The sequence below is a fragment of the Strix uralensis genome, chromosome 2 (assembly GCF_047716275.1).
Source record: "Strix uralensis isolate ZFMK-TIS-50842 chromosome 2, bStrUra1, whole genome shotgun sequence".
Classification (NCBI taxonomy): domain Eukaryota; kingdom Metazoa; phylum Chordata; class Aves; order Strigiformes; family Strigidae; genus Strix; species Strix uralensis.
In genome coordinates, this window is record NC_133973.1 from 6086288 (window position 1) to 6100717 (window position 14430).

General features: G+C 38.9%; 1 protein-coding gene across 1 annotated transcript in view; it reads right to left on the reverse strand.

Moving 5' to 3' along the window:
• The window catches only part of POLQ (DNA polymerase theta), a 53984-nt gene that overhangs the window by 25560 nt on the left and 13994 nt on the right, over positions 1-14430 (reverse strand). Inside the window, 9 exon segments of the mRNA XM_074853457.1 lie at positions 703-946; positions 2415-2539; positions 2851-3044; positions 5403-5545; positions 6471-6675; positions 8119-8261; positions 11470-11682; positions 12982-13128; positions 13229-13373. Of these exon segments, the coding sequence (XP_074709558.1) occupies positions 703-946; positions 2415-2539; positions 2851-3044; positions 5403-5545; positions 6471-6675; positions 8119-8261; positions 11470-11682; positions 12982-13128; positions 13229-13373 (1559 nt within the window).

Here is a 14430-nt window from a genome sequence, read left to right on the forward strand (position 1 = left end):
TCCTATTTCAATTAGCTTCACAGCTTCTTACCTTCACAGAAGCACTATATACAAAATATAATGCACTTAAAAGGAAATAACTATTACAGTTTTCTATATGTGGATTGATGTTATGAAAGATATTACTGGCTGCATCCCCAGAAGCATTCCCAGGTTTCTGTGTCCAAACGCGTACCCCGGATGAGTCCCAACTCCCTACTAGGTCTGAATCAATCCTCCTCCATGCACTGTTTTCCAAAGAAAGGAAACTTCAGGAGCATGAACCAGACAGGTGTCAAGGCACAGTACTGGAACAAGGAAGCTTGTCATTGCACTAACATGAAAATTGCAAGAGAATCTCAGATGATACACAGTAATAAATCATCAACTCACTCGATCATGTGGAGGAGCTGCCTTTCAGAGCCAGCAAAAGGTCTCCAGAAAGCATTAACAATTCACCAAGGACTTAACAGTGCATTGAAAAGAGGATTAAGAAGAAAATTTAGATCTCACGAACTTATGCTGCAAATAAAAGATGCTTCTATTAATTTCCAAATAATCATGGAATGACTGTGATCAGTCAGACACCTACAAGTTATTTCTAACTAACGTCTGGCACCAAGTCCCAAAAGGTTGCCCTATTTTATTACAGGTTTCATCCTGTAACCCTTCACCTTACAAGCAAACTTCTTTACTTGACTTCTGGACTTAGTGATTTCTCACCTTTTGAATGGTACTGAATTCTTCAGAGCAGTTGCCACATCATCAGGACTGGCTTTAGCAAGATCAGCCACGGTGACAAAGCCAGCGTTGTAAAGCGTCCTAGCACGCTGTGCATTCAGCAGAGACACTCGTACCAGGTCACAAAGCTCCCTATGAACCCCAAAAGTGAGGCGGCTCTGGAACTGAGAGAGCAACAGCTCCATGTTGTGCCAGCCCAGTCGATTACAGAAAACTGTTACCATTCCTGGAACACAGAAGTTATATCAGTGTCTTAACTCCAGCTGCAGTTTTAAGCTGGATCCAATTTTTTACCCTCACATGGATCAGCATTCACTTTACATTTCTCACCTTACCATTACTTACAGAAACTAACTCATGTTTTTTATAACTATGACTAGGAGCTGGTCTCGCAGAACTCAACTTAATCTAGACTAGTTTATCAGTGAGGTAGAAATTCTGAATGACACTGCTTTTTCAAAGATGCTCATCTTGAAAATGTGAAGCACATGCATATCTTGTAACAGGTGCCCTGTGAACCAAAAACACTGAAGAAAAGACGACAGAAAAAAGCAGTGATGAGAAGCACTAAGAGAAGCCACAGATCTTTGAGGAAAGCCAGCAGTGATGTCCATAAGAGCAGAACTTGGCCTTCAGAACTTCAGTTGCTGAGAGCATCACAGGAGGTAGCAAAGCCTGATAAAGGTTACAACTGCAGTCCCCAGCACACAGGAGGAGGAAAAGAGCAAGGAAAAGACAGTGTCTTACTCAGAGATTGCATCTACAGAATATGAAAATAACTGAAAGACATGGCATCCCTCATTATTTTTACAGTGACTAGAGAATACAACTTTTATCATATCTCTTAACTATATGTCATGTCAACAGCTCGTTTTACTTCTCAGATTGCTTTTGTGAAAATTATTAACACTGGGAATAGAGAATTATGAAACCGCTACAACAAAAAGTTATTTATGCTACCAGAATTAAACTACTCTGCATCAGTTGGCGTGACCTTTTCATTTTGGGGCTTTGACTCATGCTGCAACCCACACATAGGGTTTCGCAAGTTGAGCTAAAACTGTCTTAAAAATTGAAGACCCACTTATGGAGTAATGGAGGACTTAGGCAACAGAAAAAAAAAAAAATCTCAGTCACACGGTGGGCTGTTGCTTCTACCCCCAACACAGCCCTCTTAAAGAAGTTAAGTTAAAGGTGACAGCTCTCTGACCTCTTCTTATCTGGTGATAAATGACCCAGAAACTGCTCACTCTGTTTTGAAAACTATGAGCTTATACTTTCTGGCCAATTAACTTTGCAACCAAGAGAAAGCCATGCTAAGGTCTTAGAGACCCAAACTTCACCCATGCTGAAAGGTACTCTTTCCTGATAGAGCAAAGTTTCAGAATGGACTTGTAATATTTTCATACTTAGTATTGAACAAACTATATTCCTGCACAGTCCACAGATGATTTCCACAGACCTCAGCATGCTACAGCTCTGCTTGACTCCACTCAGCTGGCCCCCTTCCCACAGCACACTCTGCGGTTCCGTCTCAAAGCAGGGGCAACCACAGATTAAGCTATAAAGCTGGAAGTGGTTTTACAAGACTGATTGTTGTTAGTACCACACTGTGGCTATCTTATCCCCATATCTGGAAGGAAAGAAAACAGAGTAGCCTAAGACTCCTGCGGCACTTTGCCCAGACAGCTCACCTGCATAGGTGGCAGCAGATTGCTGCAAGGATTGAAGCTGGCCACGACTACAGCCGTATTTCTTGGTCATATCCTTTAAAGGAACCTCACTGATTAAATCCAGAAGGGCAAGACTGGTGAAAAACCTGCAGGAGAAGTACAGATGGAAATAAAATCATCATCCAGGGCACATTGGTGTAGCATAGGATGTGATAGCATAGGACAGAATGGTACTATAGCACAGCACACAAAAGAAACAGAGAAGATGGCTTCCAAAAACGTCAGCACAAACATCTTGTGTCAGCAGTGTTCTCAGTCCAGAGAAGACCACGTCCAGGTTCTCTGAGCTATGAGCTCAGGCAGCAAGTGAGCCAATTCCTGAAAACAGACACAGAGCCTGCCCACTCCACATGTCATAGGCTCTAGTCTTTGCACATTCACACGCATTTGTGGCTACCTTTTGTGGATGGCCATTTGTCTGTGCTGTTTCTCTGTTTTAGCTATGATTTTGCCCTTTACAGAGCGAGCCAGAAAGCCTTCTTCAATCCCCACCAGCTCAGCCACACGCTTCATTGAGGCAGGCAGCTTCTCCCATAAGCAGAAAAACTGGTACCAATCAATTGTAGTCCACTCCTCATACACTGGGGTGACCTAAAGAAAAGACGACAATGCAAAAAACTATTTCAGAGAAACAAACAGAACAGAGCTCTGGGTAAACAAAAATACAGCCTAGGGAATATGGTTAGAGCAGCCTACGCACTATTCAGAGGCACTGAGTCATAACCATGTACACCGAAGAAAGTAAAAGCTCTTCTAACCTAGTTTTTTTTAATATTTGTACTGATGAGATCTGACTCATATGGGTACTCTGATGATTAAACAATTTGGAATCTTTGTCAGATTACTCCTTAAATCCAAGCCACTAGAAGATTTTTAAGCTGCATCTTTATTCTTTAACAAAACAAAACTTTATTCTTTTTTTAACAAAGCTGACAGATATCTATCAACCTCTTGAAACCACTAACAACCACACTAACCACTGCCATGGCATCTGATCAAGCAGAAGGGAATATATATTTTGCCAGAACTCACTGAAGTTTTCATTTACCCAGAGTACAAGAAATCTCAGCTTCTATTAACACTAACAGAAAAAGCCATCCAGAGCATTCACACACTTTTAGACAGAAAACCAATTCTGTTATCGTTCAGTCAGCACAGAGTCAGTATCAGGAGACAAAATGTCTTCATATCTGTATCAATATACTGCAAGATTAATTATTTTGAAATAACTAACAGTTGTTGGGGAGCATTGAACATAACACAGAATACCAGATGCCTATGCAGTTGTAAATCGTCCATGTCCCTTCATCTGCTGAGAAGAACAAGAGTTATTAAGGTGGGGGATTGTCTTTTGTCGTTTGTTGGGTTTTTGTTTGTGTTGGGTTTTTTTTCTTTAAAGAAAACTCTTCCTAGCCTAGCAAATACTTTTTTGTTTTAATCAACTTTCCTAAAATACCAGGTCTTGGAATTCAGTTTCATATTTGTACAAATAAAAGATTCAAGCCTAAGAGAATTAAAAAGCATTATAGCAGATAATTTCTCTGTAGCCCATTAGGAACACATGGAGAACAATTCTTCAAAATAAAAAAAAAAAGCCACCAAAACGAAACAAACCTTTGGCCTTGAAAATGAACAGATTTGCAAGGAAGTGTTTTAGGCTAGCTTAATGAAACAGAATCTCAAGAACATTTTTTTCAACAGTGTATTTGACTTAAAATAACATTAGACCAGCTGCTGCAATTAAAAAATACAGGGTAAAAAAAAAATATATTGCCATCACTGTCTCTACCTCAGAACACAAACAAAATTCATCCTTTTTTTTTTTTTCTGTTTTGGAGATGCAAACAGGAAAGAAATTCACTGGCGCATGGCACAAAACAGTCCATTTTGCCTAGTATAAATAGAACAAAATATTATGTGGTCCTCTGAAACAGAGATATGGGTACATATGGGACACTAGTAGATCCAAAAAAATCGTATCAGTATCAGCCAATAACTAGGTTAATGAACACGGCAGGCAGAGACATGCACCCTCAATCTCTTGCCTTCCCCCTGTCCCCTAGCTCAAAAACTCCTGTAACTGCAAGCATATTCTCCTTGGAGTGAACTTTTTTTTCAGGCAAGATGCCCAGATGTTGCCTTTGATTTATCAGCCTGGTAAAGAGAATACACTTTATACTTTAGGAGGTTAAAGACAACTGTCAAATTTTGGAGGATGATTGCATGCCAGGCCTCTGGCAGCCCTGCATCCTAAGATGTTTACTGCAACTTCATCTTGATTCCTCACTAATCTTCACAGGTTCATGTCTTCCTCTCCGAAGGTTTTAAATAGCATTCCTTAGCTTTTTAAGTGTATGTGCACATAAAACTTGACAAAGTTTGGGACACTTTCCCCTCAAAAGACTTATCACGCTCCTTCCTTTAGCCTTGGCAGCATCACCAGACAAGTGAACTAAATCAGAGGTGAATGTCACTGTTACTGAACTGAAGAAAAGCCCACCCATAGAAAGCAGTGTAGCTCTCTGAGGCTTTCTGTAGGAGAAACAGATGCTAAAACCTCAAAAGTGTTCAAAAGCAATCCGAGATGCAGCCTGCTGATCCCAAACAAACACACAACAAAACCAATTTTCTTTCATCAGTTTCAAGTGTCTCAGAAAAATTACCATTATCCTACACCCAAAACTTAGAAAGTTCTGAAATCTTTTGACGTCAGGAGTGACAACAATGGGTTAGATGGACAAGCAGCACCTGCCTACACAATAGACACTATGAGAACAGACTAGTTCTGAAGAACATTCAATTTAGAATCTTTTCTTCATAAAGGATGAGCTCAGTGAAGCACAAAAAGACTTCTGCATTCATGGAACCCTCAGGAACTCTGCATCGTGCTTTCTCTCCTTTCCTTAGTTTTGGCAGCACAAAATACAAAACACAGAATGAGGAACCTACCAAATAGACAATATGCAGATCATTCTCCAGAACAAAGCTTTTCATAGCTCGCTGCAGGTCAGCAAAGATTTCCATGGCTTCAGTTGGTGAAAGAGAAGAGGAAAGAGTAGCTGAGCCAAGATGTGTTGGATGATAAACCTTTCCTGTTTAAAAACAAAAAAAAGGAACAACAACAAAAAAACAACAAAAAATGAAAAAAAAACAGAGAAACATTTAAGGGCAATTTTATATCTCATTTTCAGGTTGCAACGTATTTTATAGATATCAGTTCTACTAACTTTTCTCAATTGCTTTTTCAAGAAGAAATAGCATATTTCTCCATCCTGAAGACAGGAAAATGGAAACAATAAAAGGTTTAGATTTGCCTAAGTCTACATTAGCCTTTTTCAGAGGCCAGATTACGAGCTTGGATCCCACTAACTACTTAGACTAACAGTTGTGATAGCTATTTGAACAACAACCACTGGAATCCCATCTGCCATCCTGCCTAGGAGTTATCATTTTGAGTATTTCTCTCTTTGGAACATCAAATATCTTCTATGATCTTTTCTTAAAAAGGAGACACAAATTAACCTGTAATGAGGATTCTTACTATTATTGTAAGAGTCTCATCCTTAGCCACTGTAAGAAAATAGACAAAATCAGGAAAAAGTGCAACCACGTACACCAAGCAGTTCTAGAAGAGACTTGCACTCTCTCAGAATATACTGGCTGTTCTTCAGAAAGATAAAAATCATAGTCTACAGTTAACATGCACAAATCCTGTAGTAAAAGTATGCCTTGTTTAAAGATATTTTGGAAATTTCTAGACTAGGATGCATCAGTCTTAGAGGTGGTGTGCAGAGAGAGGCCTTCCAAGAATATGTGCATGCGAAAAAATGTTAAAGCAGGTATAAAGACACCCTCTGGAAAGCTAAAAAATTCTTGATACACACGAATCTTTAAAATTAAAAACAAAAATGCACAGAAGACCTCATTATAAAGTTACACTGAACATCTACCCAGCTGTAGAAGATTTGTCAATTCAAAACTGATAACTGTAATCACTGGGAAGAACACCAGCGTTACCTTTTGCATCACTGCCGGAGTCCAGAACCTGAATGAATTCATTGTCCAGCAACCATGCCACACAAGCCTCGATAGGTCCAGTCTGTGCACTGTCTTGTGCTTTCTCACTTTCCCATTTGCTTTCTTTCAAGCTGGATGCAAGAAGAGTGCAAGAAGCATAGGTCTGCACATCATCTGAAGTGTTGGCCACTCCCCCCACTATGATCTGTTGAAGAAAAGTACTTGTTCATATTTGCAGAGAAACAGTAGGAGGGAACATCAGATCAGAGAATCAAAGAGATTGATCCATCAGATATCCAAGTTTTAAAGAACCAGTATGACAGGGGAACATGAGGCAAAGCAACTCCCAACCTTTAAGGATTTTCCTTGGCAAGAAGTTAGACAACTCAGGTAGAAGTAAGAGGACTAAGCTATGGGAAAGAATGAATTATAAAATCTTATTTTGAGAGCGGACATACACATAGTAGCAATTTAGATTTGAGACTAGCCCTAGGTATTTTGTTTAGCCAACACTGTGAAATACTTTTAAAAGGTTAGAACACAAAGTACAATTTTCTGAAGATAAAAAGCAAACCAGGAGGAGGAGTTCTCCTAAGGCTCTTCACTATACTGAAGTTTTCTCTTAATAAATGTGAACATTATACCCCCCATTGTTGTTTTCCTGATTGTGATTTTTTTTCCCCTGGATTTTGTTTTCATTTTGTTTTTCACATAACTACTTTTTCCTTGTGAGTCATTTCCATGTGTGTATCTCCCTTGAGATAGCAAGGTGTTTAACTAAAGAATGTCTGTCATGGTTTCAGTGGATTTATTTCGTGCTGTAAAGCAGCACCACCAGAAAGGAGCTCCCATGTTTTAGACAGCACCTATGTAGAAAAATGCATTTAGAAATTCCATCAGTCTGCTAAAAATTCAAAATCTACAGAATCACAAACATGTTCGAAGTACCACAGCAGGCAGCTTTCAAAAGACAGCAGGAGTAGTACAGCAAACAAACTGTATTTAAAAGAGTCTAAGCTCAGTTCAAGCCCAAAAGCAAGTCCAGAAAAGGACATAAGCTCACCTATGTGGAATAACACCCTTTTGGTCCTTTTTACTACTGTAGGAACCCTACAGAGGAGGGCAGGCTAGAGGGACAGAATTGGGTACTACACCTGTTTGTTTGTTCACCAAAAATGTATTCACAAAATTTCAATTATTTCTGTGCAAAAGAGGTAGATAAGTTGAGGGGGGAAATAAGGGACCCTACAAGGTTTTACCAATGTTATTATGGCCCAATTCAGTCTACAAAGCCTCTGGGATCAGTAATTAACAAGTATCTCTCAGTTAAGACTGTCAGGTCACACACGAAGTTTAAGAATGACACTTATTTCTGCCTGCAGTTTGAATATATCTAAATACCAAAGCAAAGTTTAGTAACCCTTGTTTGAGTGTGCTCACGCCCTAATCTGCAGCAAGCAGGGACTGAAACACACCAAACAAAATGCTGAATACTGAAGCAAGCTGGCAGACCCAAGCTGCTTGGGTTGACAAGGGAGGAAACAGAAGAAAAAGTGCACAGAAAACATTTGGTGGTGTCACAAAAGAAACCATCCTACAATCACAAGAATGAAAGTACAATTCTAATCCCTCTCCATGTGTACTGTACCTCAAGTATTGCTCTTTTCATACTAGAAGCAACACCTTCCCCTTCTCTTCTAAGCAAACAACTGCAAACAGGCTTGAGAGATCCCTGAAGAAGAGCAGACCCTTTTGATCTTTCTGAAGGTTTGCAAACTAAAATGCTCTCACCTATAAGAAAAGGAAAAAAAAAAAAAGAAAAAAAAACAGAAAAAAGTTAATTACCTTAGTATTGCATATTAGCACCGTAATAGCTACATAGAGTTCACCAAGGACATATTATTGGAATGGAAAACCAGGTATTTTTGAAAAAGCTGAATAAGAGAAAAAAACCTTTCTAACCTTAAACAGTGTATATCCATTGCTATATAAGAACTCCACAGATGCATAATACTTAAGAATTAAAAGCAGAGCAAACTTCAAAGCTACATTAGGCTGGTCAGGGTCTTGACAAAACACCTAAGGAGCTTCCACAGCTTCTCTGTGCATCTGCTTTGCCTGCTGAACCACCCTCACTTCTTGTTCTGGAATTGACTGGAACTATAATATACAGTGGCACCAATTCTTCTTCTGCACTACATTAATAAACTGAAAAGATTCTCAAAAGCAAGAAGAAAACATAAAAGTTGCATAGCACTTTGACAGCTTGTGTTAAGTCAACCTGCTTCCACTCCCAAAATGAAATAACACCAAGTAATTCAGAAATCCAAAGTTATTAATCTAAGTAAACTCCGAAGTTTCATTTATGCATATACACACAGACAAAAAATCTTAAGTATTTTGAATGGCTTCCACTGAAAGTACATCTAAATATACCTTACCTTAAAATTCTCTATCAGACATTGTTAGGTTAATCCCTAACTACTGAAATTCTGTGGGAGACAAAAAAGGTCCCAGAGCCATGGAAAAAAAAAAATAATAGGCCAATTCCTTTAATGAGATATTAGTACAGACACTATCCATGCAAAATGCAGTGGTCACATAAAGGAGATTTTTTCAACAAAGTCATTCCAGAGAAACTAGGTCCCTGGGAGACCTAGCTAGTCAGAAGCTTTGCCAGTTGGCACAATATAAATGAATTATGGGTAAGACAAGCTTGCCTTTGACTAAGAAGAGAGCATCAGATTTGGATTAGCTATACAGTAAATATCATGATAGGTTTATGATAACTTGTTAAGATTTAAGTGCATGCAGTCTGGACACCATGGTAATTTTGGTAGTGGGTATCTTTGTAAGATCCTAGGAATGTTAAGTTATGATAAAACCGTAGCTGTAGTAATGCTGCAGTAATTAGCAAATCCAGAGGTAATGAAAACACAACTGCACTTAAATTTAATGAACAGAATAAATACCATAAATACAGCATAGGTGAGTAACTGAATACAGCTTAAACATGATTACATAAATGAATTCCAGGATGAAAGACAAGCTCAGGGGATGTGTCTCTGGGATTTATTTTTTTTATTCTGCCAGGTGAAATTTTTGACATCTGTTGACCATGTACTTTTGCCAATGCTGAGAGTACATGAGATAAACTGCCTGTAAGCATTGTTTTGTGAAAGCAAAGCTTATTTTGATTTTAGCAATAAAGAACACTCGTGCATTTCATTTTTGGGTTCTGACGTGACCTACAATTCCCTCTGAAAACTTTGACTCTTCAATGTGATAAATCTAACAGAAGACAGGTATCCACTTGGCTCTACATTATCTGACAGTCATTCAAGACTTGGGTGAAACCCTTTCCCAAGGTACCACTGAGAACTTAAAGCCAATAATTACAACCTAGTAAACAGTAAAAAAAAAAAAAAAAAAAAAGGAACTAAAGAAATTATTGAACAACATTTCAGATGAGAGGGGAAGTCTAGGTTAGCATCAGACTAGACAAACACCAGAAGACTCTGGCTATTTAGGCCTAAAATTCCATTAAAAGCAAAAAAGGCCCTCTATTGTATTTCTAGGTTTTGTTCAGCAATATTGAACAGCTTTACCTATTCCACCTTGGGAACATGAGTTTTGGTGAATGCAAAAATAATCCAATTTCATTTCTAAAATGATGGGGTTAGATTTCCATCAAATCAGAAAAAAAAAATTCAAAATCAAAACCTGAGACAATTCAACACTACAATGTTGGGAGGGGAGAAGGAAATCAACCCAACAGCATTTATCTTCTGTCTGTCAGCTGAATTTCATATCCACATTTTTTCCAGCTGAAGTTGCTGTCCTCCAGTCTCCCTACTCTGTCAAAGAGTAGCAGCTGGTAATGTAACTTTATGTTCTCATCCAAAAGACTCTGCGGAGTGGAAAAAAAATGGTACATTCATGAAGCTCATCAGCATAAAATCAACTGCTTACTGTGCAAAACACAGCCACATCAGAACTGTCACAAAAGGGTACTAATTATTGTAACTTGAAGGGGGAAAAAAAAGGAAATTTCAAGGAATAATGTAATTTTACACCTGCTAGCTACACTCAAATGACAAAGTCTGGAAAATTTCAAAATACAGCATGCAGCTGCCCTTCTCTTGAACACACAGGGATAGCTCACAGAGATATAGGTCGCAAAATGCTCTGTTGCTATGCTACTCCGGCAAAAATAGAAAGTTAAATGTAAGAACAGTCTGCTTACATAGGGTTCCAGCAAGCACCAATCAAACCATCAGGAGGGCAAATCTCACTTCCCCCTTCTGCTGAACTTCTTATTTTCTACTGTGTTTATACTGCTACAATATGATTTTTCCAAATATCATCCATGAAGATATATTTCCATTGCAAATTAAAGTAACAGGCAGTATTATTTTGTTGAACATCAATCAGTGCTGCTGTGTGCATGAAGACACCATATTATGTATGAACTACTGTTCATATTTCCCTGTCTCTGTCGCATTACTACTTTCAAGATCCATAAAAGTTATGGTTAAACTTATTGGATGTTTAATAAATCCAAATCAGAACTTCAGACAACAGAAGTTTGTCAAATTATGGTTGTAGACTTTAAATGCATTTCTTACATTTTAGGCCTGTCCAATGAGACAATTTTCTCACTAAAACTGTAAATGCTTTAGTAAACCGACCATGGATCACAGAATTAAGGCAAATAAACAACACAGCGTTAGAAGCTAAACAAGAATTCAAAGGAAAAAACAGCCCATTCCTGAAGTAACTGACGTGTAAATACCAAAGTAAGTCTTATGCAGTGAAAAGAATCCCCTGGGAATTACAATTTTTACTCCATTAATACCAAACAAATTCATCTTGATTAACTTAATCATACTGAATACCAAAGGAATTCATCATGATTAGTCACTAATTGCAAAGCACTGCCCTGGATTTAATCAGGTTAACACCGTTCTTAGAGAATGTTAATAAAGCCTCTGCTTACCCTCTGTGTCTACTCCTTTCCTGCCAGCCCTTCCAGCCATCTGCTTGTAAGTAAGAATGTCCAGCAGTTTGCCACCAAACATGGGAGTTCGTATAATTACTCGGCGTGCAGGCAGATTGACTCCAGATGAGAGCGTGGAGGTTGCTGCTAGGACTCTAATCAAGCCCTGGCGAAAGGCTCCTTCAATGATGTCCCGTTCATCAAAAGTAAGACCTGGGGAGAGATGACTTTTAGCAAACCTAGTAATAGTGAGACTGCATTTAAGAGCTAATAATATTACTGTCAAGCAAGGGGAAGAACAAATCACAGAATCATCTAGGTTGGAAAGGACCTTGAAGATCATCTAGTCCAACTGTTAACCTAGCACTGACAGTTCCCAACTCCACCAGATCCCTCAGCACTGGGTCAGCCCGACTCTTCAACCCCTCCAGGGATGGGGACTCCCCCCCTGCCCTGGGCAGCCCATTCCAACGCCCAACAACCCCTTCTGCAAAGAAATACTTCCTAATATCTAGTCTAAACAAACAAACTTAATGAACATTTGCCATTCAGTGTTAGGAACTAAACTCGCAACACTACCTCAGTTAACATCTTTTGAACCATAAGTGAAGCAAAATGTCACCATTAAGTTTTTATTATTCAGTTGGCAGTAATAATTATAAACGAGCTTTTCTGAAGTGCTTGTACACATTGTAGCAAGATGAACAACTATTTACTACATATCTACAAGCACTCAAGTAAAGAAAGAAAGAAATAAAATGATAAGAAGAAAACTGGATGTAACACACAGAGTAGGGAACCAGGATTTAGTCATTCGCCATCCTGACTCTGGAATCCTTCTTATTTCCATTCTAGATTACAGGTCTAATATGTATCTTTCTACATTCGTTTGAGGGCTTCAAGCCTATTTTATTCTTGAGAAAGAAACCCACACTGTATAAGCATTTGGAATTATTCCCCCTATATATTCAATGCCACAGCTACTATTCTCTCTTCCAGCATCAGTCCCTTCTCTCAGTGGATCAACAGGTGACACACGCTATTACCTACTTAAGTAAGAAATAAAAGATCTAGCCAGAAGCACTGCAGCACATGCTCCTTTTATTTTTATGTTCATTGTTATACTATCTTTATTTACTCATCTATTTCAGTATCAAGTTGAGGAAAATTGCTCTGAAATACTCTGTCAGCTTTAGGGACAACTTGAAAATCCTTGGGCTGCAAATCAGCTAATTTTTCAGGCATTTCACAAAAAAATTTAAGTTGTTGTATTTAAAAAGTTGCTGTTACCCAACAGAACAGAGAGAAGATTTATCATAACAATTAGTGAATTAAAGTCTTCAGCCACAATAAAAGAATTTCAAGTTTACCTCTAACTGTAAGATTCTCGAAACATTTTAATTCGGTCATAAGCTACAGAAGGCTTCAAAAAGCAACTGGTAAATTGCTGCTAACTACAGCAAAAAGAACTGACATGACTTGACCATTCAAGACTGAGATATTCAGGAATACCTGCATGATGAAATGCCACTCCCCACGGCAAAGTACGTTGGAGCACAGAGTCCAGGCCTGAGATAGAACGCTTCAGCTGATCCAGAACCTCATCGATCCCTTCTCTATCCACAACAACTGGGGCGAGGGCTGAGTTTTTTGCAGAACCTTGAGAGAGAGAAAATATTTTTTATAGTTTCTACTAAAATTAATCTTCATTAAAGACACTGTGCATACTACAGTCTTCTATTAACTACTATTCTCTTACTCTCAGCCTGTTGCAAACTGTAGAATTCCCTGGCAATGATGTCTGCCAGCTTCTCACACCAGTTCTTGGATGGACAGAAGAGCAGGACTGAATGGCCATCACAAACAGTCTCGTAACACAGGCTCACAATATGGTCTTCATCTCCCTGAATTGAGACAAAATATTTTCAGTGCACTCTCACACTGATTGGGGTTTGTAAATTCTGTCATTCCTCTGTGTGACAGTAGGAACCTTCTACTTCAAGTCAGAAAGAGAAGCAAACAAAGAAGGTGAAGCACTGTTATCTTAAGTTTCCATCTTGCTTTAGGAAGTCCAAGCACTAGTATGACCACATTGTTGAGGAAAGTCCTAGACCTACCCATGAATACATCTAAGGTTTTACGTCTTGCTTTCATAAATCTGTTTCTGAATGAAGGCCACACAGTGCAGAAACAAATCACTGTAACCTCTATGTCATGGCTAACAGCAGTGGGGAAGAACTAGGAAGAGCCCCAGGGGAAAACATCCCTCTACAGTAACTAAGTAAGATTTATCAACTAGGATATCTGAACTAAAAGCAAGATGTAGTAGTCCAAGAGCATCCCCAACAAGAGGCACCCAGCAAGCACTGCTGACCAAGGACCACAAGTATTCAGAGCACAGTGGAAGGCTTTTATGGATACTTATATAGATGTGCATGCAAAACCCTACTGTTTATAGCTTGGCTTTTTGGTTTTAAGATCCTAAGAGAGTTCTTGCAACTGATCTGTTTTGCTTGGCTAAGCCAGATTGTCTTCTAGCAAGCAGGCCAAAGGAGGAAGAGAAAAAAGGTAGGCGTGCAGTAAAAAATAAAAAGCCTAAAATGCAAATGAAAACAGGGGAGCAATGGCAGGAACTGCATATACACATCAAAAGCTCAGTAAGGATTCAGCCAAATTCAGCAGAAGTGGTGAGGTCATCAAGTTCCCTTTCCTGGTCCAGTTTGAGGCACAGAACAGAGGTCTGAAGGTCCAGCGACAGACTTCAAGCCCAAGAAGATCACCTGATCTTATAAAATAAGCCAACTGCCTTAAACTGTTCAGTCATAAGCTTCGTTAATTCTTCCTCTCACTTAATCTAGTTCTTCCTCTCACTTAATCTAGTACCCATCCAAAGCAACTACTTCAAAAGATATGCAGAAAAGGAGATGCAACATCATCTTCTCAATATGACCACATAAAAGC